The 19,945-nt window shown below is 51.2% G+C and overlaps 1 protein-coding gene across 4 annotated transcripts; it reads left to right on the top strand.

Annotated features, from left to right (window-relative positions):
* Window positions 1-1,134: 1,134 nt before the first annotated feature.
* MAVS (mitochondrial antiviral signaling protein) lies at window positions 1,135-19,138 on the top strand. Of its 4 annotated transcripts, none has more exons than XM_047743665.1 (7): window positions 1,135-1,348; window positions 11,015-11,206; window positions 12,403-12,577; window positions 13,746-13,918; window positions 14,588-14,744; window positions 16,661-17,172; window positions 18,102-19,138. In XM_047743665.1, the coding sequence occupies exons 2-7, from the start codon at window positions 11,087-11,089 to the stop codon at window positions 18,537-18,539; spliced, it is 1,575 nt and encodes a 524-aa protein (XP_047599621.1). In that variant the 5' UTR covers window positions 1,135-1,348; window positions 11,015-11,086; the 3' UTR covers window positions 18,540-19,138. The 4 variants fall into 4 exon arrangements, with proteins under 4 accessions (XP_047599621.1, XP_047599618.1, XP_047599620.1 ...); XM_047743662.1 differs by lacking the exon at window positions 1,135-1,348 and adding an exon at window positions 7,186-7,322; XM_047743664.1 differs by lacking the exon at window positions 1,135-1,348 and adding an exon at window positions 7,338-9,984.
* Window positions 19,139-19,945: the final 807 nt, after the last annotated feature.

Here is a 19,945-nt window from a genome sequence, read left to right as displayed (position 1 = left end):
ATGCCCAGTGTGCCTCTTGAACTCATGACCTTGAGATTAAGAGTCACATACCCTTCCAACTAAACTAGCCAGGTATCCCTGGAAGCTTCTTTTAAAGCTAAACATACCTTATTGTCCAGCAATTTTTAAATGAGGGCTTAGCTCCACAAAAAGATTTATACGTGCATGCTCATAGCAGCCTTATTGCTAGTAGCCCAAACCCAGAGAAGCCCAAGTATTCCATAGATAATAGAATTAATAGGGGCGCCTGGGTGGCTCAGATGGTTAAGCGTCTGTCTTTGGCTCAGGTCATGATCTCAGGGTCCTGAGATGGAGCCCTGCATCGGGCTCCCTGCTTCCCCCTCTCTCTCTGCCTGCCTTTGCCTACTTGTGATCTCTCTCGCTCTCTCTGTCAAATGAATAAAATCTTAAAAAAAAAAAGAAAATAGAATTAATAAATAAATTGTGACATACTTGTGTGATAGAATACTCCGCAGCAATGGAAGAATGAATTCCTGATAGATGCAACAAAATAGACGAATGTCAAAAACATGTTGAGTAGGGGAGCCTGGCTGGCTCAGTCAGTGGCGAATGCAACCCTGAGTTCGAGTACCCTGTCAGGAGTAGACATTACTCTAAAAAAAATGCTGGGTGAAAGATGCCAGACACCAAAGAGCATGTATTATTTGATTTTGTTTATATTAAATTCAAAAACAGGCAAAAACTAAACTATGGTGTTGGAATCAGAATAATGAATTGGGGTTGAGATTGATAAAGGGGTACAAGGGAATTTTCTGAGAGACAGAAAGAGTCTTGATTTTGATCCAGGTGCTGGTTGGACAGGTGAAAATCAAGTAGCACACTTAAGATTGATACATTTCACAGAATTATGCTTCAAGAAACAAAGCCCTTTTGTGCACAAAAGAACCACAGTGTTTTCTGTTTTCTGCACCGGTTCCAGATCCTAGGGGAGGGGCCTTAGGACAAGAGAGAGGAAGAGGGGCTGAAAGCAAGGATGGCTGCTGTAGGAAGCTGGGGCCATGGAGGAATGTGATCGGGGAAGGTTGCTGTACTGGGGGACATCTGTGAACTCTGGTAGCTTGCAAGCCACATCCTGCCCACACACACATTTGCTTGTTTTCCCACAAATTTTAGTTAAATGTCTGTTGCCAAGCAACTTACTTCAGTGGTTCTCGGGAAGAAAGTGCAGAAGAGCAGTGCCTGAGTGGCAGGTGACCAGCAAACAATGTCCTGAGGCTGATGAAGAGGCCATGTAGACTGACCACCGGGACTGAGCCCCAAAAGAGCCATCTGCAGCAGGGACTGATCCACAAGCTGACAAACCCTCTTCTCCTGAGACCACTGAAAGGTAAGGTGAGCTTATACTAGACCCCGTTATGTCCAGAGAGTCCAAGGGTGATTCCTGGAAGCCAGAGGACTCAGAGGCCCTGTATTGCAGGAAAGCATATCCTAGGTAAAAGCCACTGGCGTGGGGCACCTGGGTGGCTCAGTCACTTAAGCATCTGACTCTTGATTTCTGCTCTGGTGGTGATCTCAGGGTCATGGGGTCCAGCCCCCTGTGCGCTCTGTGCTCAGTGGAGAGTCTGCTTGGGATTCTTCTCCTCCTCTGCCCTTCCCTCCCTACCACCTCCCCAGCCTCTCATCTCTCTCTCTCTCTGATAAATAAGTTAATCTTTATTAAAAAAAAAGAAAGAAAGAAAGAAAGAAAGAAAGAAAGAAAGAAAGAAAGAAAGACAAGACAAGACAACACTGGAATATCACTGGTAGTTTCTCCTGAGTGGTAGCCTTAGGAGTGCAGATTTCCATTTTCTTCATCAAGCATTTCTAGTTTTCCCCATAGTAACTATATAAGCATAAAATTTTTCCTCAGCTTTACTGAAAATATATCATTTTTTTTGAAATGAAATTGGCAGTGTGAAAGATAAAATAGTTTAAATAATAACAGTTTAAAAACTTATCTGAAACAAGGTTGTAAAGACGGGTTTAGATTTTGTTTTTCAGTCTTAGAGAGCTCCCTGAAGGGCCTCAGACATGAGAACATTTCCCTTTTTGGGGCCGTCACTATTCTTTGGGCCTGACTCTGCTCTCTAGGGGGAAACGTGAGCTGGTGGCTGCTGAGTCAACACATCTGAGCCATGGCCCTCCTAGTAGCACCCGCTTGGGGACTTGGGCCACCTGCTTGGTTATGCTTGGTTAGTATGGAGGCGGATTCCACAGGCCCTCACTAGAGGGGCGGGGGTGGGTGCCTGGGATATAGATCACTCTCTTGCCCTTCCACTAATAATCAGACAGCGATCAATAAACTCTACTCATGGAGAGATAGAGATAAATCTAGAAACAGACTCTTAACTATAGGGAACAAACTGATGGTCACCAGAGGGGAGGTGGGTGGGGGATGGGTGAAACAAGTGATGGGGATTGGGGAGAGCAGTTGTCATGATTGAGCCCTGGGTGGCGTATGGAAGTGCTGAGTCACTATATTGTACACCCGAAACTAATATTACACTGTATGTTAACTAACTGGATTTTATTTATTTTTTTTAAAGATTTATTTATTTATTTGACAGATCACAAGTAGGCAGAGAGGCAGGCAGAGAGAGAGGAAGGGAACAGGCTCCCTGCTGAGCAGAGAGCCCGATTCGGGGCTTGATCCCAGGACCCTGAGATCATGACCTGAGCCAAAGGCAGAGGTTTAACCCACCGAGCCACCCAGGCGCCCCAACTTACTGGAATTTAAATAAAAACTTCAAAAGCCCCCAAAATGCAATCTACTCATGAAATAGGGTGGAACGCAGTCAACTGTAAAAGGTACAATAATATAAATAGCAAGATAGGGATGGCTTTACATTTTATCTTACTTAAAAATTTTTCATTTTGAAATAATTTCAGACTTACAAAACAGTTGCAAAAATAATAAAATGTTTACATCTTACATAACCACAGTACAATGATAAAGACCAGAAAATTAACACAGATGGAGTATTATTAACTAATCCAAAGTCTTAGTAAGCCTTCCACGTTTGTCCCACCAATGTCCTTTTTTCTCTTTCAGGGTCCAATTCAGAATCTCCCATTGCTTTCAGTTGTTCTATCTCTTTATTCTTGTTTAATCAGGAACAGTTCCTCAGTCTTTCCTTGACATTTTTGGAGAGTTATTCTGTAGGTCAATGCTGTCCGGCATCCCTTTTTTTAAAGCCCTCCGGTAGAATTTTCTGCAATGAGAGAAACACACAATATCTGTGCTGTACACTGTGGCAGCATTAGCCATATATAAAAATAGCATTTAGAATGTGGCTCGTGGGGCTGAGTAACTGAGTTTTACATCAATACCTTAATTTGTGGGAAATGGCTATGGTGCAAAGTGTCTACTGTATGGAACGAGACACCTCTTGAATGGCCCACATTTGGGGTTTTTGACATTTCCCCATGATTGGCTTCAGATTATGAGTTTTGGCGAGAATAGCATAGATGAGATGATATGCTCTCCTTAGGGTCCCAGGCAAAGGTGGCAGGAGACCATGTAGGCCAGGATTTTTATTGTGGTAACATACCATTCTAAACATTGTGGGGTGTGCAGTTCCCTGGCATTAAGAACATTCATTGTTTTGCAGCCATTATCACCATCCATTGCCGGAACTTTTTCATCTTCCCCAACTGAACCTCTCCACCCATTTTCCCATTTAAAAATAGAGTTATCATACGATCCGGCAAGTCTCCTTCTGGAGGTATACCCACAGAAACGAAAGCGGGGACTTCAACAGATATTTGTACTTCCACGTTCACAGCAGCATTATTCACAACTGGCCAAAGGTAGAAGCAGTGAACAAATGGATAAACAAAATGTGGTCTATCCATAACAATGGAATCTTATTCAGCCTTCAAAAGGAAGGAAATTCTAACACATACTATAATAGGGATGAACTTTGAAGACACTATGCTACATGAAATAAGCCAGTCATGAAATGACAAATATTGTATCATTCCATTTACATAAGCTCTCTAGAACAGTCAAACTCCTAGAGACAGAAAGTAGCATAGGAGCTTCTAGAAGCTGGGGAGCAATGGAGAGTGAAGACTTAGTGTTTAATGGGTAGAGAGGTTCAGTTGGAGAAGATGAAAAAGTTCTGGAAATGGATGGTGGCGATGGCTGCACAGCAGTGTGAATATTGCCAGAGAACTGTACACTTACCAGTGGTTAGAATATGTTAAATTTTATGTTCTGTGTATGTTACACCACAATAAACAGCCATCCTGTCCCATAGCAGCTGCGTCACATTTCACATTCATACCAGTAATGTACAAGGGTTCCAGTTTCTCCATATCCTTGCCAACACTTGTTATTTTCTTGTTTGTTGGTTTTATAGTAGCCATCCTAAAGGTTTGAATCTGCTATAGACCAAATGTTTATGTCCCCCCCCCCCATTTATATTTTAAAATCCAATCCCCAAGGTGATGGTATTTGGAGGTGGTATCTTTGGGAGGTGATTTGGGTCACAAGGGTGGAGCACTTATGAATCAAATTAGTGCTCTTTTATTTTTTAAGATTTTATTTATTTATTTGACAGACAGAGATCACAAGTAGCCAGAGAGGCAGGCAGAGAGAGCGGGGGAAGCAGGCTCCTTGCTGAGCAGAGAGCCGGATGCAGGGCTTGATCCCAGAACCCTGGGATCTTGACCTGAGCGGAAGGCAGGGGCTTTAACCCACTGAGCCACCCAGGTGCTCCAAATTAGTGCTCTTTTAAAGAGACCCAGAGATCTCCCTTGCTCACATGATGGAAGTATCATGTGAGGACAGCAAGAAGACTGTGTTTCTGAAGTAGCAAGTGAGCGTCTATGAGACACCAAATCTGCTGGCACCTTGATCTTGGACTTCCCAGCCTCCAGAATTAGAAATAAGTGTTTGTTGTCTGGGTCTCCCAGACAGCAGCCCAAATGGGCTAAGATAATATCTCATTGTGTTTTTGAGAAAGCTGTGTTTTATTTATTTATTTTTTCCTAATATAAGGGTAGAGACAGGGGTGAAAATTGCATTTGGAAGCCAGTCGTCACACTCCCATATTCTTTTTTTTTTTAAGATTTTATTTATTTGACACACAGAGAGAGAGATCACAAGTAGGCAGAGAGGCAGACAGAGAGAGAGGGGGAAGTAGGCTCCCCGCTGAGCAGAGAGCCCGAAGCAGGGCTCGATCCCAGGACCCTGAGATCATGACCCGAGCTGAAGACAGAGGCTTTAACTCACTGAGCCACCCAGGTGCCCCTCCCATGTTCTTCCTGCAAGAATTAGATATGAGGTCATGGATTGGAGTAGGTAGCAGGCAAGATGAATTCTTGAACCAATTGACATTCACCCTGTCTTGGCTAAACAAGGCATACTGGCTTTATTACAGTTAGTTGAGTTCAGGTGTGATAATAACATTTTGTAAATGCTGAATGTTGTGAAATATCCACAGGGTTACTAATAAATAAAATCTCATCTAAAAAGTGTTCAGGCATTTTCCTGTGGCTTAGTTTGGGAGCACTGACTTTTAAGATAGGTGTGTACTCAGGCATTTGCATGTGATCTCTGCCAAAGCACCCCCCACCTCCCTACCCTCCTCACCCCCCCACCCCTCCCCCGGCCCCAGAGGAGAGAGAGAACCTCAAGCGGCTCCCCATTGAGTGTGGAGCCAGAGGTAGGACTTGATCTCCCTACCCTGGGATCATGACCTGAGTCAAAGGCAGACACTTAACTGACTGAACCACTCAGGTGCCCAGTCTTTCACTTTTAAGTTGAAGTATAAAGTATAACAATCTTGACTGTACAGCTGATGCATTTTTACATATGCACAAGCCCATATATCCACCACTCACATCAAGATACAGAATATTTCTGGGACACCTGGGTGGTTGGGTGGCTCAGTCAGTTAATCGCCTGCCTTCAGCTCAGGTCATGATCCCAGGGTTCTGGGATCAAGCCCCATGTCAGGCTCCCTGCTCAGCAAGAAGTCTGCTTCTCCCCCTGTCCCTCCCCCTGGTCATGTACATGCTCTCTCTCTCAAACAAATGAATAAAATCTTTAAAACAATGATAGAGAACATTTTTATTCCCTGCAAAAGTTCCCTTGTACCCACCCAGAAGTAACCAGTGAATGATTTCTATTTATGTAGATGAGTTTTGCCTGTTTTTGAACCTTGCCTTACCTTGCCACTGAAGGAACAAACAGGATGTATTCTTTGTGCTTGACTTGGTTAACTGTGGTTCCCATTTATCCTGGTGCGAGTCATCCATGTTATGCGTAGTGATCAATTGTCTTTTTCACTGCTGTATACTATTCCATAATGTGAGCACACCACTGTTGGTCTCTTCATTCTCCTGCTGAGGGAAACTTTGGGTTGTTTCCAGAGTTTGGCTATTGCGAACAAAGACACTATGAACACTAGGTATCCTGTACATTTTTAGGTGGACACACGGCTAAGAGAGTGGTGGCTGGGTGATAGACTTGGCATGTTTAAGTTTAGTAAGAACTGCCATTTTTCTGAATCTTTTAATATCTCTTAAAACCGGGAAAAATAAACCTCAACCTGGTTATTGTGAGAGTATTTAGTGGGCTCTAAGGTATAAGACTTTAAGCCTGTACCTGGAACACAGTGGGGGCTCAGTAATTGCTGGCTTCTGCCCCAAGCAGAGGAAGGGCCAGGCAGTTGGCAAGCACTGTGGGGAGGTACCTGCCTCAGACCCTTGGGCAGAGAAGCCTCCCACGCAGCACTAAAGACCCACACCCAGCAGGCAGGGCAAGTCAATCGCGGCGCCCCTGCCCAGCTCTCACCTACCCAGCTTCCTCCCACCGATATCCTGCTTCCCCAGGAGTCGCCCTGTGAACTTCGCGTATCACCCTATATTTATTGAGCACTAACTATGTGCCAGGTCCTAGGTGCCCAGGTACAAATGACATAAAGACCCTCCCTCTTCAAATTACACGGCTGGAGGAGTGATTGCTTAGCGTAGGGAGCACGATGACCCAGCTGACCACTGACTCCGAGGTCGGCCGTCCACTTGGATTCTGGATTTCCCCTGGACGTTGCTCGAGACAAACAAGGAAAGAAAACAATCTGATCCTCTACGCCCCAGCGGGGACCTAGGTCGGTCCGGGAGCGCTGTCCGGCGTGTCCAGGCCCGGAGCCAAGGCCAAGCGCCCACAGCCTACGGCCCTCTGGCTCGGGTGTGCCGAGAAGCCCCGCCCCCGCCGTCTGGCCAATGGCCGCGCGGTCCCGCCCCTCCCCTGTTGGGGCGGGTTCCGGAGTGTCCGCGGAGGTCGGCGGGTCGTGGAGTGGTGGCTACCCGAGGTAGGTTAGCCGGCCCGGGCCCTCTGTCCCGTCGGCTCAGGGCACGCGGATCCCGTTCGGGGAGGTGGCCAGCGGCGTCAAGAGCCGAGTGGGACTCGGGAGTCCGCCGGGGCGCACGGGGGTCAGGGACGCCACTGGGTGCGCGGGGCTGGGGAAGAGCCCACGAGCAGTTCGCCGCAGCGAGGGCTCCACGAGCCTCAGCCAGCCCCGGGGGTGGCGCGGGGTGTCTGCCCGGACTGGAGGGGAAGTTGGGCGGGAAGAAGGCAGGCGCCGGCTGCGGAGCTCCTGCAGCCTCTCGGCAGGCCGAGGGTGACTCCGGGGCGAGGCCTGGCCCGGGCGCGCCAACCTCCCGGAGCCGCGGCCGCTCCTACAAGTCCCGGACCGCAGTCCTCCCCGGGGCCATGACAGTTCTCCGGGGTGACAACTGCTCCCTCCCTCAGCGAGCCTGGTCCCGGTCCCATCCAGCAATCGGAGCCCAGTTGGTGAGGCCTCGCCCCTCTCGGCTGGTGGTTATTTCTTTCCGGGACGCTCTCAGAGCCTCCGGGGCATTCGGGTAGACAGCTCTCCTCGCAGCGTGGGTCCGCGCTTCTCTCAGACCGAAAGGAGGTGCTGGGAAAACAAAAACAAAAACAAATTAAAAAAAAAAAAAAACAAAAAAACCCGACGTTCTCCTGTGCATGCTGAGGCGTCTCAAAAACTTTTGGAAGTACAGTCAACAACCTGAGAACTGTGACTGCCATAGAGGGATGCACTCGGGCTTGTCTGAAGGATTTACAGTTCTTTCAAGAGAAGGGACTAAATGTTTCAGCCTCCCAGGCACACCCTTATCCAGCAACTCCCCTCACCTAAGCCGTGCCCTTGATCCCTCTGGGGCTGTGAGCCTCATTTGCTGCAGCGGGGCCTATATTCTGCAAGGCGTTATGGTGAGCTGCAAAGAGGCAGCAAGTCCTGGGTTCAAATCCTGACAGGGCCACTGGTCTGCTTGTGCAACCTGGCATCATTTCTCCTCTCCTAAATGAAAGAAACTTAGGATGGGCTCGCCTCTAGTGGAACGGTGAATAAATGTGAACAAATATGGACTTCCTTTCTTTTTGGTTGGAGCATGCTATACTTCATACTCCCCACCCACCCTACCCCCCTTTTTAAAAGATTTTATTTATTTGTCAGAGGGAGCGAGCAGGGGGAGCGGCAGGCCGAGGGAGAACTGGCCGAGCACGGAGCCTGATTCCAGACTCGATCCCAGGACTCTGGGATCATGAGCTGAGTTGAAGGGAGATGCTTCACCCACTGAGCCACCCATGAGTCCCCATACTTCCCAAGCTCTTAATGCCTAAGGGCTGAGGCTCAGATGCAGAAGAATGTATTACTTGACTCTCTTCTGGTACCTCTCTGGATGCCATGGAAAAGAAGGAGAAAGGGTCATTTAGCCACCTTAGAGTTGTTCTTTGCTCATCTCCTGAAGGCTCAGAGGAGCCCCCTCCCCCCATTCTCCTTGATCCTCTTGACCTCTGTCATTAACACATGACCGGCTGGAATGTCGCCCCTGGTGGCTAACCAAGCAAGGCATGTAACATGAGGCTATGAGGCCTAGAGCCCCACCCACGCCAGGCACCTATGTTTTTGCTCCAGCCTGACCCTCCGTCTCCTGACCCCTTCCTTCCCACAAAACCTACTTGGACATGTTACAGCATCTTAGGCTTCACTTGTTCAAAATGGAGCTTTGGAGACCTCTCTGTACCACAGCTTCTCCACCAGATTCTCTGGCCTGCCTGAATGGCACCCTCCATCCACCAACACCTGAGCATCCTTGATTCTTCTCTCTTCCTCACTTCCCACATCCACAGCACACCAGGAACCCAAGCACCTCTCAACCTCCGAGGGCAGCATTCCTGCCATCCCCATCCTGCGGCCCCTTCCTTTAGCCTCCTAATTTGTCTCCCTGCTTCCATTCTGGCCCCTCCACAGTCCAGGTTTTTCACAACTACCAGGGAGGTCTTTAACAAAAGTTCAGGCCTCTCCCTTCCCTGCTCAGAACCCCCTGATGGCCTCCCATCTCACTCCAAAACACCCCCCCAAAACAACCCCCAAAGTCCTTTCCTGCAACACCCCACATGAGCCACCTCTCCTAACCTCCTTGATCTTGTGCAACCTGGCATCATTTCTCCTCTCCTAAATGAAAGAAACTTAGGATGGGCCCGCCTCTAGTGGAACGGTGAATAAATGTGAACAAATATGGACTTCCTTTCTTTTTGGTTTCTTGATCTCTGCCCCTCCCCCTAGCTTTCTAAACCTGGACCCCCCAGACCTGTTTTCTGTTCTTCAAACATGCCAAGCTCATTTACGCCTTAGGACTTCTAATTTGCTGTGCTGCCCTCCAACCCCCACCTCCAGCGCTGATCTTGTTACAGCCCAGAAGGCCTCAGCTCAAATGTCAGGGATTCAGAAAGACTTCCCTGATCACCTCCATCCATGCAACATACCTTTCTCCAGGGGTTCTGTCTCATTACCCTGCTTTATTTTCTTATGATTAATGTCTGAAAATCTTATTTATGTATATGTTTACTGATTTGTTATCTGTCCCACCCCAATAGAATATAAATTGGATGATGGCAGAGATCTTGTCCCTCTTATTCCCTGCAGCTCTCCCTGAGGGGGGAGGCAGGTAAGAAACTGGCAGACAACCCCATCTATAATTGCAAATTGTGGTAAGTGCTACCTAAGTAGCAAGTTAGTACCTAGTAGCAATTGCTAAGTAATTTAGGCACTTCTAAATGTGAACCTTATGTGGTTGAACTATTGTGTTGTCAAAACAAGCTCTCTAAACCATTTTAGGGGTGAAGAGGACTGGTAATTTGCACCAGATCACACAGTGAGTGGAACCAGCCTCCTACCCTAAGAACATGTATGCAGCAAGCCTTAATGGTGGGCTTGCAGTCATGTTCTAGAAAGAACCTGATTCTGAAGCCTGAAGACTTCCGTTTTTTGCTCTTCCACTAACTAGCAAGCCCCTTAATTTCTTGGTACTTTGTTTCCTTCACCTTTAAAGTAGGATGATCCTATTATTATTTTGGGCTTTTCTTTCTTTCTTTCTCTCTCTCTCTTTCTTTCTTTCTTTCTTTCTTTCTTTCTTTCTTTTTTTTTTTTTTCCTGGTACATCCCGGGGAAGCAGCACTTCTTGGTGGAGCCCTCTTGCTGTCAGCAGCTAAGGGCACAAACAGACCTTGGGAAATTGGCAGGGAGCCAGAGCCCTCCCCAACACTGACCAGCCTGCAGAGCAGAAATGGGGCCTAGAGCTGGATCTGATTTCTTTTGGTCATCACTTCATTTTTTTTAAAGATTTTATTTATTTATTTGACAGAGTTCACATGTAGGCAGAGAGGCAGGCAGAGGTGGGGGGGAGGCGGGCTCCCTGCTGAGCAGAGAGCCCGATGCAGGGCTCGATCCCAGGACCCTGGGACCATGACCTGAGCTGAAGGCAGAGGCTTTAACCCACTGAGCCACCCAGGCGCCCCGGTCATCAATTCATTTTTAAGCAAATTTCTTGAGGGCCTCTGGGACTCAGGCAGTAATAAAATTAGACGATTAAAGAAAGAAGCAAGCACTCCAGAGAACTGAGAAAGAAAGGAGTCATTGCCTTTTGTCCCACCCCATTCCCAACTCTGTTACTATACGTGGTATGCTTTCTTTTCCAGCCTTTCTACCCGCCCTCTCCATCTGTCCTTTTATGGGCCAGAACCCTCCGTCACTTCAGAACCTAGACAGCGATGACGTTTGCCGAGGAAAAGACTTACGAGTATATCCGCCACCATTACAGCAATTTTGTTGACCGCATTCATGTTCTGGAGATACTGCCTTACCTGTCCTGCCTCACCACAAGTGACCAGGTGAGCTGGGGGCGTGGGACTCTGACTGACTTGGTGCAGGGGCATGGGGCTCAGAGCTTCCCCCCAAAGCCAGGGCCAACTCCTTCCTTCTCCAACTTCTGCATCCTGCTTCTTGACCTTGACGCTTCTCTAACTTGCAGAATGAAGTGTGGTTCAGGCTGGCCTTTTCCCACGTGACTGAGCTCCCTCTCGCGTCCATACGGTGTAGTGCTAAAAAAGTAGGGTGCTGGCTGCCTGAGATGTCTGGGCCTCGGTCCCCTCACGTCCCCTCACGTGCTTCCCTCGGGACTTTCCTTGACGTCGTCTCTTGTCATTGTTCCTGCTCAGTGTTGACTCCATTCACCTTATCACGGGACCCTGTCCTGACAGGGAGCCCAGGGCTCAGTTTTGAGAGCTTGCGGGAGCCAGGCTGCCCTAGCCTTTCAGAACTGGCTGTGGCCCCAAGTGAAGTGGGGCTGGCCGCCTCCCAGTTCTAGCTGCTCCCAGTGGCACCGGCTCTCTGCTGCCACCACGCGGCTGTGCTGGTGGTGGTGCGGGCCTGTGGCTGTTGGGATTCGGGCCCCCTCCCTTGGATTTGGGGGCTTGTGGGGATACCTCGTGACTAGTTCTGCAGGATATGTTTCCTGTGGGTCTTCGTTTCTGCTCTCTGGTTGCCCGTCTACATGTGGGAATTCAGTGCCCATAAAACCTCCTCTGCCCTGAGACTCCTTATCAGAGTCTCCCAGCCCCCCAGCCTCCTAATTCTTAGCATTGGCTTCCTCTCTCTGTCCCTTTACCTCCTTTTCATCTTCTGTTCCCTCTGTACCCTTTCCTCTGCTGCTAATCCAAACCCTTTCTTTTTGCCTTCGGGGCTGCCTGAACAAACCCCAGGCTTTGGTGAAGGACTAACTAGGATCTGTCCGTAGGATCTTTGTTACCTTATTTCTGCTAAGCCTCTGTTTCCTCACCAGTAGAGTTGGGACAGTAGCTCACAGCATCCTGAGCACAGGGCCTGGCACACAGTAAGAACCTGTTTCCTGGTAACCGCCTTTAAACTTGGGCCCAAGCACTGGCCTTGTCCTGGGCTCTGACCGAGTTTCAGATGGCTGCCTCACTCTTGTGGCTACTTGGAGCCTCTCTCTGCAGCTGTCCCCTCCTGAGTGGGGAAGGGGCCAGGGCCCCCTGGCTTGAGCAGGGCAGCTGGCTGTGTTTTCCAGGACCGACTGCGGGCCTCTTGCCAGCTCTCTGGGAACCAGGGCACCCTCTGGGAGCTCTTCAACAGCCTTCGGCGGCGGATCGGCTGGGTGGAGTCCCTCATCAGTGCACTGAGGGCCTGTGAGCTGGTGGATCTTGCTGACGAAGTGGCTCGCATCTACCACAGCAACCTGCCCGGTGAGCTTCCTGCTGTGGCCCTCCTTGTGGAACCCCTGTTGGTTCCCCTGGCCTCCATTCAGCCTCTCCCCTCACCTCTGTACCTCCTGCATCCCTCTGTCACTTTCCCTCCCATGACTCCCAGGCTGTAGACAAACCTGGGTGTGGATCACAGCTTAGCTTCTTGTTAGCCATGTCCCTTCGGCCAAGTCCCTTAATTTCTCTAAACCTCAGTCTTCCCCTCTGTAAAATGGGACTAATGGCCAGACATCTACATTGTAGGACTGTGGTGGGTACCACGAGATGATGGATGTGGGACTGGACACCTCCCATGTGCTCAGGAGATGGGACTTCCTCTAATTTTTGTGGCTGTGACATTTGCTTCCCTCCTCTTTCTCACTTCCTCTTGTCTCTCTTTCAGTTGACTGCCTTCTCTCCACTCTACTCTACTCTTCTCTTCCCTTCCTCCTTCACTGTCTCCTCTTTCTTCCTCATGGGTTCCTTCCTTCCTTTCCTTCATCTGTTCCTCTCCCCCTTGCTTCCCCTGGAGTTTTCTCAGTCTCACCCCAGCTGCCCAGTTACCCTGCCGGGACAAGTGGCCAGAGGGGTCTGGTGAGGTCAGGTCTGAAGGATCAAAACAGGAAGAAAACTCAAGCCAGCCCTATTTATGTTTTAGACTAGAGACAACTGCTGAGACCCTTACTAGATATACAGCCTTAGAATAGCCTCCTGTTTGCTTTCTTTCTTTTTTTCTTTCCCTCCCTCCCTCTCCCTCCCTCTCTTCCATCCTTCTTTCTGAGGGGTCAGTTAATGGTGACAGCCACCAACAAAGAGGAGGAGAAAGCCACTGGGTTCCAGAATGACAGGGGACAAAGAAGTGGTGACCGCTGACCCAGCCTGGGTTGTGAGAGGCTTGTGGAGTGCCCCCCATGCTCCCCCCAACCTCTCCCACCCTACTCCTTCTACCTCTCCTTGTTTTTGTCCTCCCTACCTTCCTCTCTTCCTCCTGCTACTGCCTCCCACTCAATGAGTCTTGTCTCTTCTAAGTACATCCTACATCAGGACAGCTTTGGGAGCTAGGGGTGGGGGCTGATAGTCATTGACCTGGGGGTCCAGGAACACGCAGGCCTTTCCTGTCACTGGGAGCATCCATGATTCCCCCTTGACATCACTCTATCTTTGCCTCCAGGGGTCCGGAACCGGCCTCCAGCCCCAGTGGAGCCACAGTTAGTTCCTGCTGAGGTTCCACGGTCCTCTAGACCTGCTGTGGCCCCCAGTGCCCCCCACAATGGCTACAGAGAGGAGGAGCCAAGTTTCCCCTTGTCAGTCCAGGACACCCAGCCACCAGAGTCCCCGGAAGAGGTATGTCCTCACAGTCTACTTTGGGCCTCCTGCTTTTGTGTTCCTGTCTGTCCAGCTTCTAGAAGCTCTCTTCTCTCCCAACCACAAACCATGTCTAATCTCTGCTCGGAACCTCAGGGCTCCCTCAGTGGAGGTAGGCTCCAAACCAGCTTTCAGACTGCTGAGCCGGGCTTTACCCTGTGGCAATGCTCAATCCTCTTACCAGCCAGCTGTGAAGCCACAGTTTTGTGGTCTTTGCAGTGGTTTGTGTGATGAGATGAGGTAGATCGAAGGACCAGGGAATGAACAGCGGAGGGGTACTGGGGAAGCAGGAGGTAAGGGGGTGGTTGGAGTACTTATTGCCAGTAAAGCTGATTCAGGGCGGAAATGGCTGATTCCGTTGGGATGTCCAGGAGAGGCCAGACCATGAACTTGAAGCCCAAGAAAGGAGTCTGTGCAATAGCATCAGAGAGGGGAACTTTTTACAGGGCAAGGCAGATGAATAGAGACTCCCCATGGGACGGTGTGTGTTTTTGGTGAGGTAGGTTCCTGTAGACAGGGTCTGGCAATGACCAAAGCTAGGGCTAGGGGCTTCCTTAGTTTCTGTACTCCGTGCTATGGGCTGAGACCTGTAGGAGATGCCCACTCCTGGGAAAAGCAATTGCCTCATTTATATTTTCCCTCTTGCAGAGTTCAAAGAAGGTCCCACAGATGCCCCATTCTGGGGCTGTCCTGAGGAGGCCAGCTGGCCCCCTGGAATCGTCCTCTGACATGGCGGCCTTTAGCCCTCTGACCTCCAGTGGACATGAAGAGCAGGACACAGAACTAGGCGGTGCCCACACACCAGGTATGTGTGGAATCTGGAGTTCTGGGGCCTCTCCAACCTCCCAGTGAGGGTAAAGACTTAGAGTTGCCCCCCTGGCTTCCTTGGACAGGAGGCAAGAGTGGGAATAAAGGGAGTTTACCTCAGGGAGCAACTCAGTTCCTTAGAGGGCATATCCATATTTTCTATGTAGCAAATTATTCCAACATTTAGTAGCTTAAAATATAACAATTTAGCTCATGATGCTGTGGGTTAGCAGTTTGGGCTGGTTCAGGGTAGTTCTTCAGATCTCGGCTGAATTCAGTATATTTGTATACACGTTGTATACAATTCCCAATTGTATACACGTTGATGCCCACACACACGTACGCTCTGCTTATGCCTGGTGGCTGGGCACCTTGGTTCTCTTCAGCTAGTCCTCGTCCTTCACCAGACAAGTCTGTTTCATGGCAGCTGAGCAGAATTCTGAGAGAGTGGACTCCTGGGCAAAGACTCAACCTGGCAGTGTTCATCCTGCCTCATTCTGTGAGCCAAAGCAGGTAACGGAGGCCAGCGCAGAGTCAAGGAGTCAGGAAATAGACTCCATCCCTGGATGAGAGGACTGACAGTCACATTGCAGAGGGTGTGGATACAGGTAAGGGAAGAGGATTAGGGCTATTTTGGGACTCTACCAAGAGGAGTGACTCTGCAGGGTTCTCCAGGAGCTGGAGGACAGTGCAGAAGGCCTCGGCCACCTACTGGCAGGGGAACCCGTGGGCACTGCCCTACCCCAAATGGGGATCTAGCTCCCGGAAATCACTAAAACTTCTCAGTCCCCAGAGGAAGTATGATTTTCATCAGGTAAGGGCCTGGACCCCAAACCAGATCTCAGCACTCCTTCTTGGGAATATAGAAGAGGTCCATTCTGACCTCCCAGGCTGGCATTTCTCTGCATCATTATTTCCCAGACTGCATTCCATGGAACATTATGGCCTGCCCCGCGTTTGGGGCCCCTGGGACAGCCACAAGGCACATGAACAGTTACAGGCTCAGAGAAGCCACTTTAGCGCCCTACACTCCTGCCACCCTAGAGTTCTTCCCCCAGCATCTGTTTATACTTTGCAATGTCAGCTTGCCATAAAACACCTTGCAGGAGATGCTGATGTGGACCAGGGAAGCAAAGGGCACTTAGATTTCAGTCCCTGCACGGATACAGGTCCCACAAGATTGTGTTGTGTGTTAGATTGGAGGGAGCCAGGTGGTACATCAGAATGACTCCTGGCCTTTGTCAACTGTAGGGCCTGGCATGTGTGTTCTCAGAGTTCCACAGGGAAAGCCTTTATGGACTGTCACCACCTGCTTCCTCCTGCTTGTTCCAGTTCAAGCCCTCGTGTCAGGGGTGGCTTGGTCCCTGCACCCTTTGCCCCGGAGTCCATAGGTCTCCTAGGAGATTTGCGCACCCTGGGGGCTGGCTGGGCCTCTGGTGCCCTGCGACTGCTGGGAGCTCTTCTGCCTGGTCCAGAATTGCTCCTATGAGCGGGGAGGGGAAGGTGGCAGAGGGAGGAGCATCCAGAATTTCCCCCAAGCTAAGGAGCAGACACAGGAGGAAAGGAGGGTGTCCCAGGCAGGAGAAGAAAGAGCAGAGGATAATGAGTGATCTTTAAGCTCCTAGATGCTGTTAGGGAGAGGGACCATTTCACTCTTAGAAGACTCAGCTTTAGGTCAAGGACTAAGGATATATAGGACCAAGGATGTGCCTGCATTTCTTGGACCCCCCGGGCCTGGGCACAGTGACCAAAGGGACTGTGGAGATTCCCTGGGTAAGAAGTTGGGGGGCCTGGAGGCAGTAGGTACTTGAGCTAGGGCACAGTGGCTCTTCAGCCTTCTGATCCCAGGGTGGCTGTGATTTTAGAGTAACGGTCCTGTGATTTGTGTCTCCCCTTGTATTTTGCCCCCTGCAGGCACGGCCTCCAGGCTCCCCTCATCCCGTGGGCCTGTGTCTCCATCTGTCTCCTTCCAGCCCCTGACTCGTTCCACCCACAGGGCGAGCCGTTTGCCTGCACCCTCCGTGTCAGTACCATCTGCTGGCACCTCCTCCTCGTCCACGGGCTTGGCCTGTGCCGGGGGTGCTGGTGACCACCGTGAGGCCGGCGTCTGCTCCGCGGGGGCTGGGGTGTCCACAAGCTCGCTGACCAGCAGCACTGCATCCTTCAGGGTTCCTGCCAGCTCAGCACTTGACAGAACAGTGCCTTCCAAGTTGCCTGCCAGCTCAAAACCCTCAGGGACAGTAGCCACTAATGTGCTCACAAGTCTGCCACCATCCAAACTACCCATCAACTCAGTGCGTGCTGGCACAGCAGCACCCAGAGTGCCCACAGGCTTGGTGCCCGAGCCCAGGATGTCCATGAGCATGGTGCCCAGCAAGGTGCCCGCCAGCACTGTGCCCACCATCAGGAGCCACACACCCTCAGGGGTGAGTCCTTGCCCTGTCCAGCAGTGATCCAGGCTTTTCCCCCTAGCCCTGTCCTTGGACCCTTTCCAGTCTCCAGTCCGTCTCTAGCCTGGGATGTCCCAGCACTGCTCCTCGAGGGTGTAGGGCTAGCTGAGATCTAGCCTCTTCTAGATCCCACATCACGACCTTTAGAGTAATAATAATCCTTCAAGTGTGGATGCCTCAGGAGGGTTGGGCATGATGGCCACCCCCACTGGTCATGTGCCTTAGCCCATTTAGAGCTCACAGCTCCCCATGGAGCTCAGTAGTGTGTGTTGCAGACTGAACAATGAGGGGCAGCACAGGGCGGCCTGCCTGCCTCAGTGCCCTGCTCCTTACCACTGGGATATCCAGTCTGCCCCACCATGAGCCAGTCCTTACTGACTACAGTCTTAGATGGGACTAACCTGCTGGAGGTAGCCGCACTAACACAGCAGTGCCCCTCCCCTTCATGGCTGCTCCCTTGGGGCAGCCCTACAGCTGCTGTCTGCCTGGAGCAACCAAGTCCAGGGGACCCTTTAGGCCCATGGCAGGGCTCTGACGCTGTGGCTGCTCGCTCCATGGCCTTCCTCCCAGGCAGAATGTCAGAGTAGGATGGGGCCATAGCCACCAAGGGCTCCAGGAGGGTGGGGGTGATCTCACAGGCAGGCCAGTGAGTAGCAAGAGGGGTACATTGGAGGAAGTCACCACTGGTACCCCAGCCAGCAGAGCCTTGGTCCCCTCCTCCTCCAATGCCCTCCTTTACCATCAGGGGGTTGAGTCTCCAAGAGGGGGTGGCTTCCTTTCCAGACTACAGGCTGGGAATTGGAGAGTTGGAATGCTAGTTCATGGCCTGGCTGGAAATAGGGCCATGCAACTTGGCCGTCTCCCTGCCATCCCCAGGCCCTTCCAGCCCCTCCTTTCTTTCCCAGGAGACTGCAGGAGCTCCAGGGCCCACCATCTCCACCAGAGACAGCTTGCCTGAGCCAAACCCCAGCTCTTCCGGCTGGGAGTCCGAGTTGGAGCTGAGCAAGCCAGGCTGTCTGGCCTCCCGGGTGGTCAGTGAGCCGTTCTCGGGCTGCTCTGCGGACCTGGCCCTCAGCTACAGCACGTCCTTGGACGCGGGGCCTGACAATGCCCCAGAGGAGAACGAGTACCAGTCGGTGGATTCCATTAGGATCCAAGTGACCCAGGACCCCAGCGTCGACCTGTTGGAGGGTAATCCTGGGCCGCGTGCCACCCCGGAGCCCCTGGAGGAGGAGGATTACATCCAGGTCAGCGCCTGGGCTCCGTGGCTCAGGGCAGCTGCTACTGGGGTATTCCTGGCCTTGTTCCTGACAGTGGTCTACAGGCGGCGCCTGCTCCAGTGAAGCCCCTGGGCCCTCTGTGCTAGGAATCTGCTCCCTTTTCCAGAGGACATCCAGCCCAAGCACGGACTGTGCTGTCTTCCTGCCTTGTCCCTTTTGTGGGGCTGGTGGAGCCTGGGTCAGAGGGGAGCCAGGGGGCCTCAGGCCACATTTCTGTCCCAGCTCATGCCCTCTCCATGTGCTACAGACCTTGCCTACCCTGCAATCTGGATTATTACCTTCATTCTCTGAAGGAGGTGAGGTACGCCCATCTAGGCTGTATACCCATTTGTCTGAGTCCACAGATTAGGAGGTACCACTGGTTGGCAATGCCCCCCATCCTGCCCCTGTGCTGGGTGGCTAGCAGATGTGCAGCAGCGGCGGTGGGGCAGGGCAGACCTCCACAGGACCTTGCTCTAGACCCCAAAAGCCCAGCCATTGCTCCAGGAGCATCAGGGTGGTCCATCTCCAGGGACATGGCTGCTTGTGGTCCCTCAAGAGGTGGAGGAGGTCCAGACATTCTCCTGGACCCTGGGGAATGTAAGCTGCTCGGCTAAGAACTGCCTCTGAAGCCTCTCTCCAGCCTCCTCACCCCCCTCTTCCTTTCCTTCCCTTCTGGTCTCCATGCTCTTTAGTTGGGAGGGGGGCGAATTTGGGGAGGAGAGGCCTGCCAGGCAGAGCTCAGACCAAGGTTTGGATTTCAGCTCCACCCCTTCCTGGGCTGTGTGGCTTTGGCAGATGGTCAGACTTCTCTGGTCTTGCTTCCCCACATGGACAGTGAGTATCATGGTGCATCTCCACTGGGTTCTTCTGAGATTGAAGCACACAGGTGTTTGTCAAGTGCCTGACCCAGAGTCGGTGAACACCGACAGCTTCCCCTACCTCTCCCCTGTGCCGCCTGGTAGACATGAGGGTAGCAGAGGCAGAGTGCCCAGTGAGTACGGGTGCTGCTCTGTAGTGTAGGGTGGGCCTGTACCCCACTCTTAACTTTCACTCACTCTGTGCTCTGTCCCTCTGCGCTCTTGATTAACCTCTCTGTGCCTCTGTTTCCTCAGCTGTAAAATGGGGATGAAATACGTTTATTCTTTGTGTAAAAAAATAGATCTTCTAGTGTTGTGAGGATTAAATGAGTTTATCTACACCAATCTTAGAATGGTTCTTGGCATTTATTAAGGGTTGGGTATATGTTGTTCTAAACGGAGGGGCTGGAGCGCTCGGCTACACCTTACAAGGCAGATTCAGACCCTACAGCCTCCCCTCCCAGCCTCCTTCGTCCTGTGCACTGAGTCACTGGCGGGTGGGAAAGGAGGCACGTCCACTGGGGCAGCTGTGCAGGGTGAGGCTTGGGGTGCCTCTCCAACAGCCAGATGGATTGGGGAGTATCTTCATGGGTTTTTTTTCAGGCAGCCATTTCTGGAACTCCGGAGTCA

Source organism: Lutra lutra, chromosome 9 (genome assembly GCF_902655055.1).
Source record: "Lutra lutra chromosome 9, mLutLut1.2, whole genome shotgun sequence".
In the NCBI taxonomy this organism is placed as follows: Eukaryota; Metazoa; Chordata; class Mammalia; order Carnivora; family Mustelidae; genus Lutra; species Lutra lutra.
This window is presented reverse-complemented; position numbering and strand designations above follow the sequence as displayed.

Excerpts from the sequence above, each read along its gene's own strand:
- MAVS (XM_047743665.1), top strand. The coding sequence starts at position 11,087 with ATGACGTTTGCCGAGGAAAAGACTTACGAGTATATCCGCCACCATTAC. Across the intron at positions 12,578-13,745 it reads CTACCACAGCAACCTGCCCG|GGGTCCGGAACCGGCCTCCA; the intron begins GTGAGCTTCCTG and ends CTTTGCCTCCAG. Across the intron at positions 13,919-14,587 it reads CACCAGAGTCCCCGGAAGAG|AGTTCAAAGAAGGTCCCACA; the intron begins GTATGTCCTCAC and ends TCCCTCTTGCAG.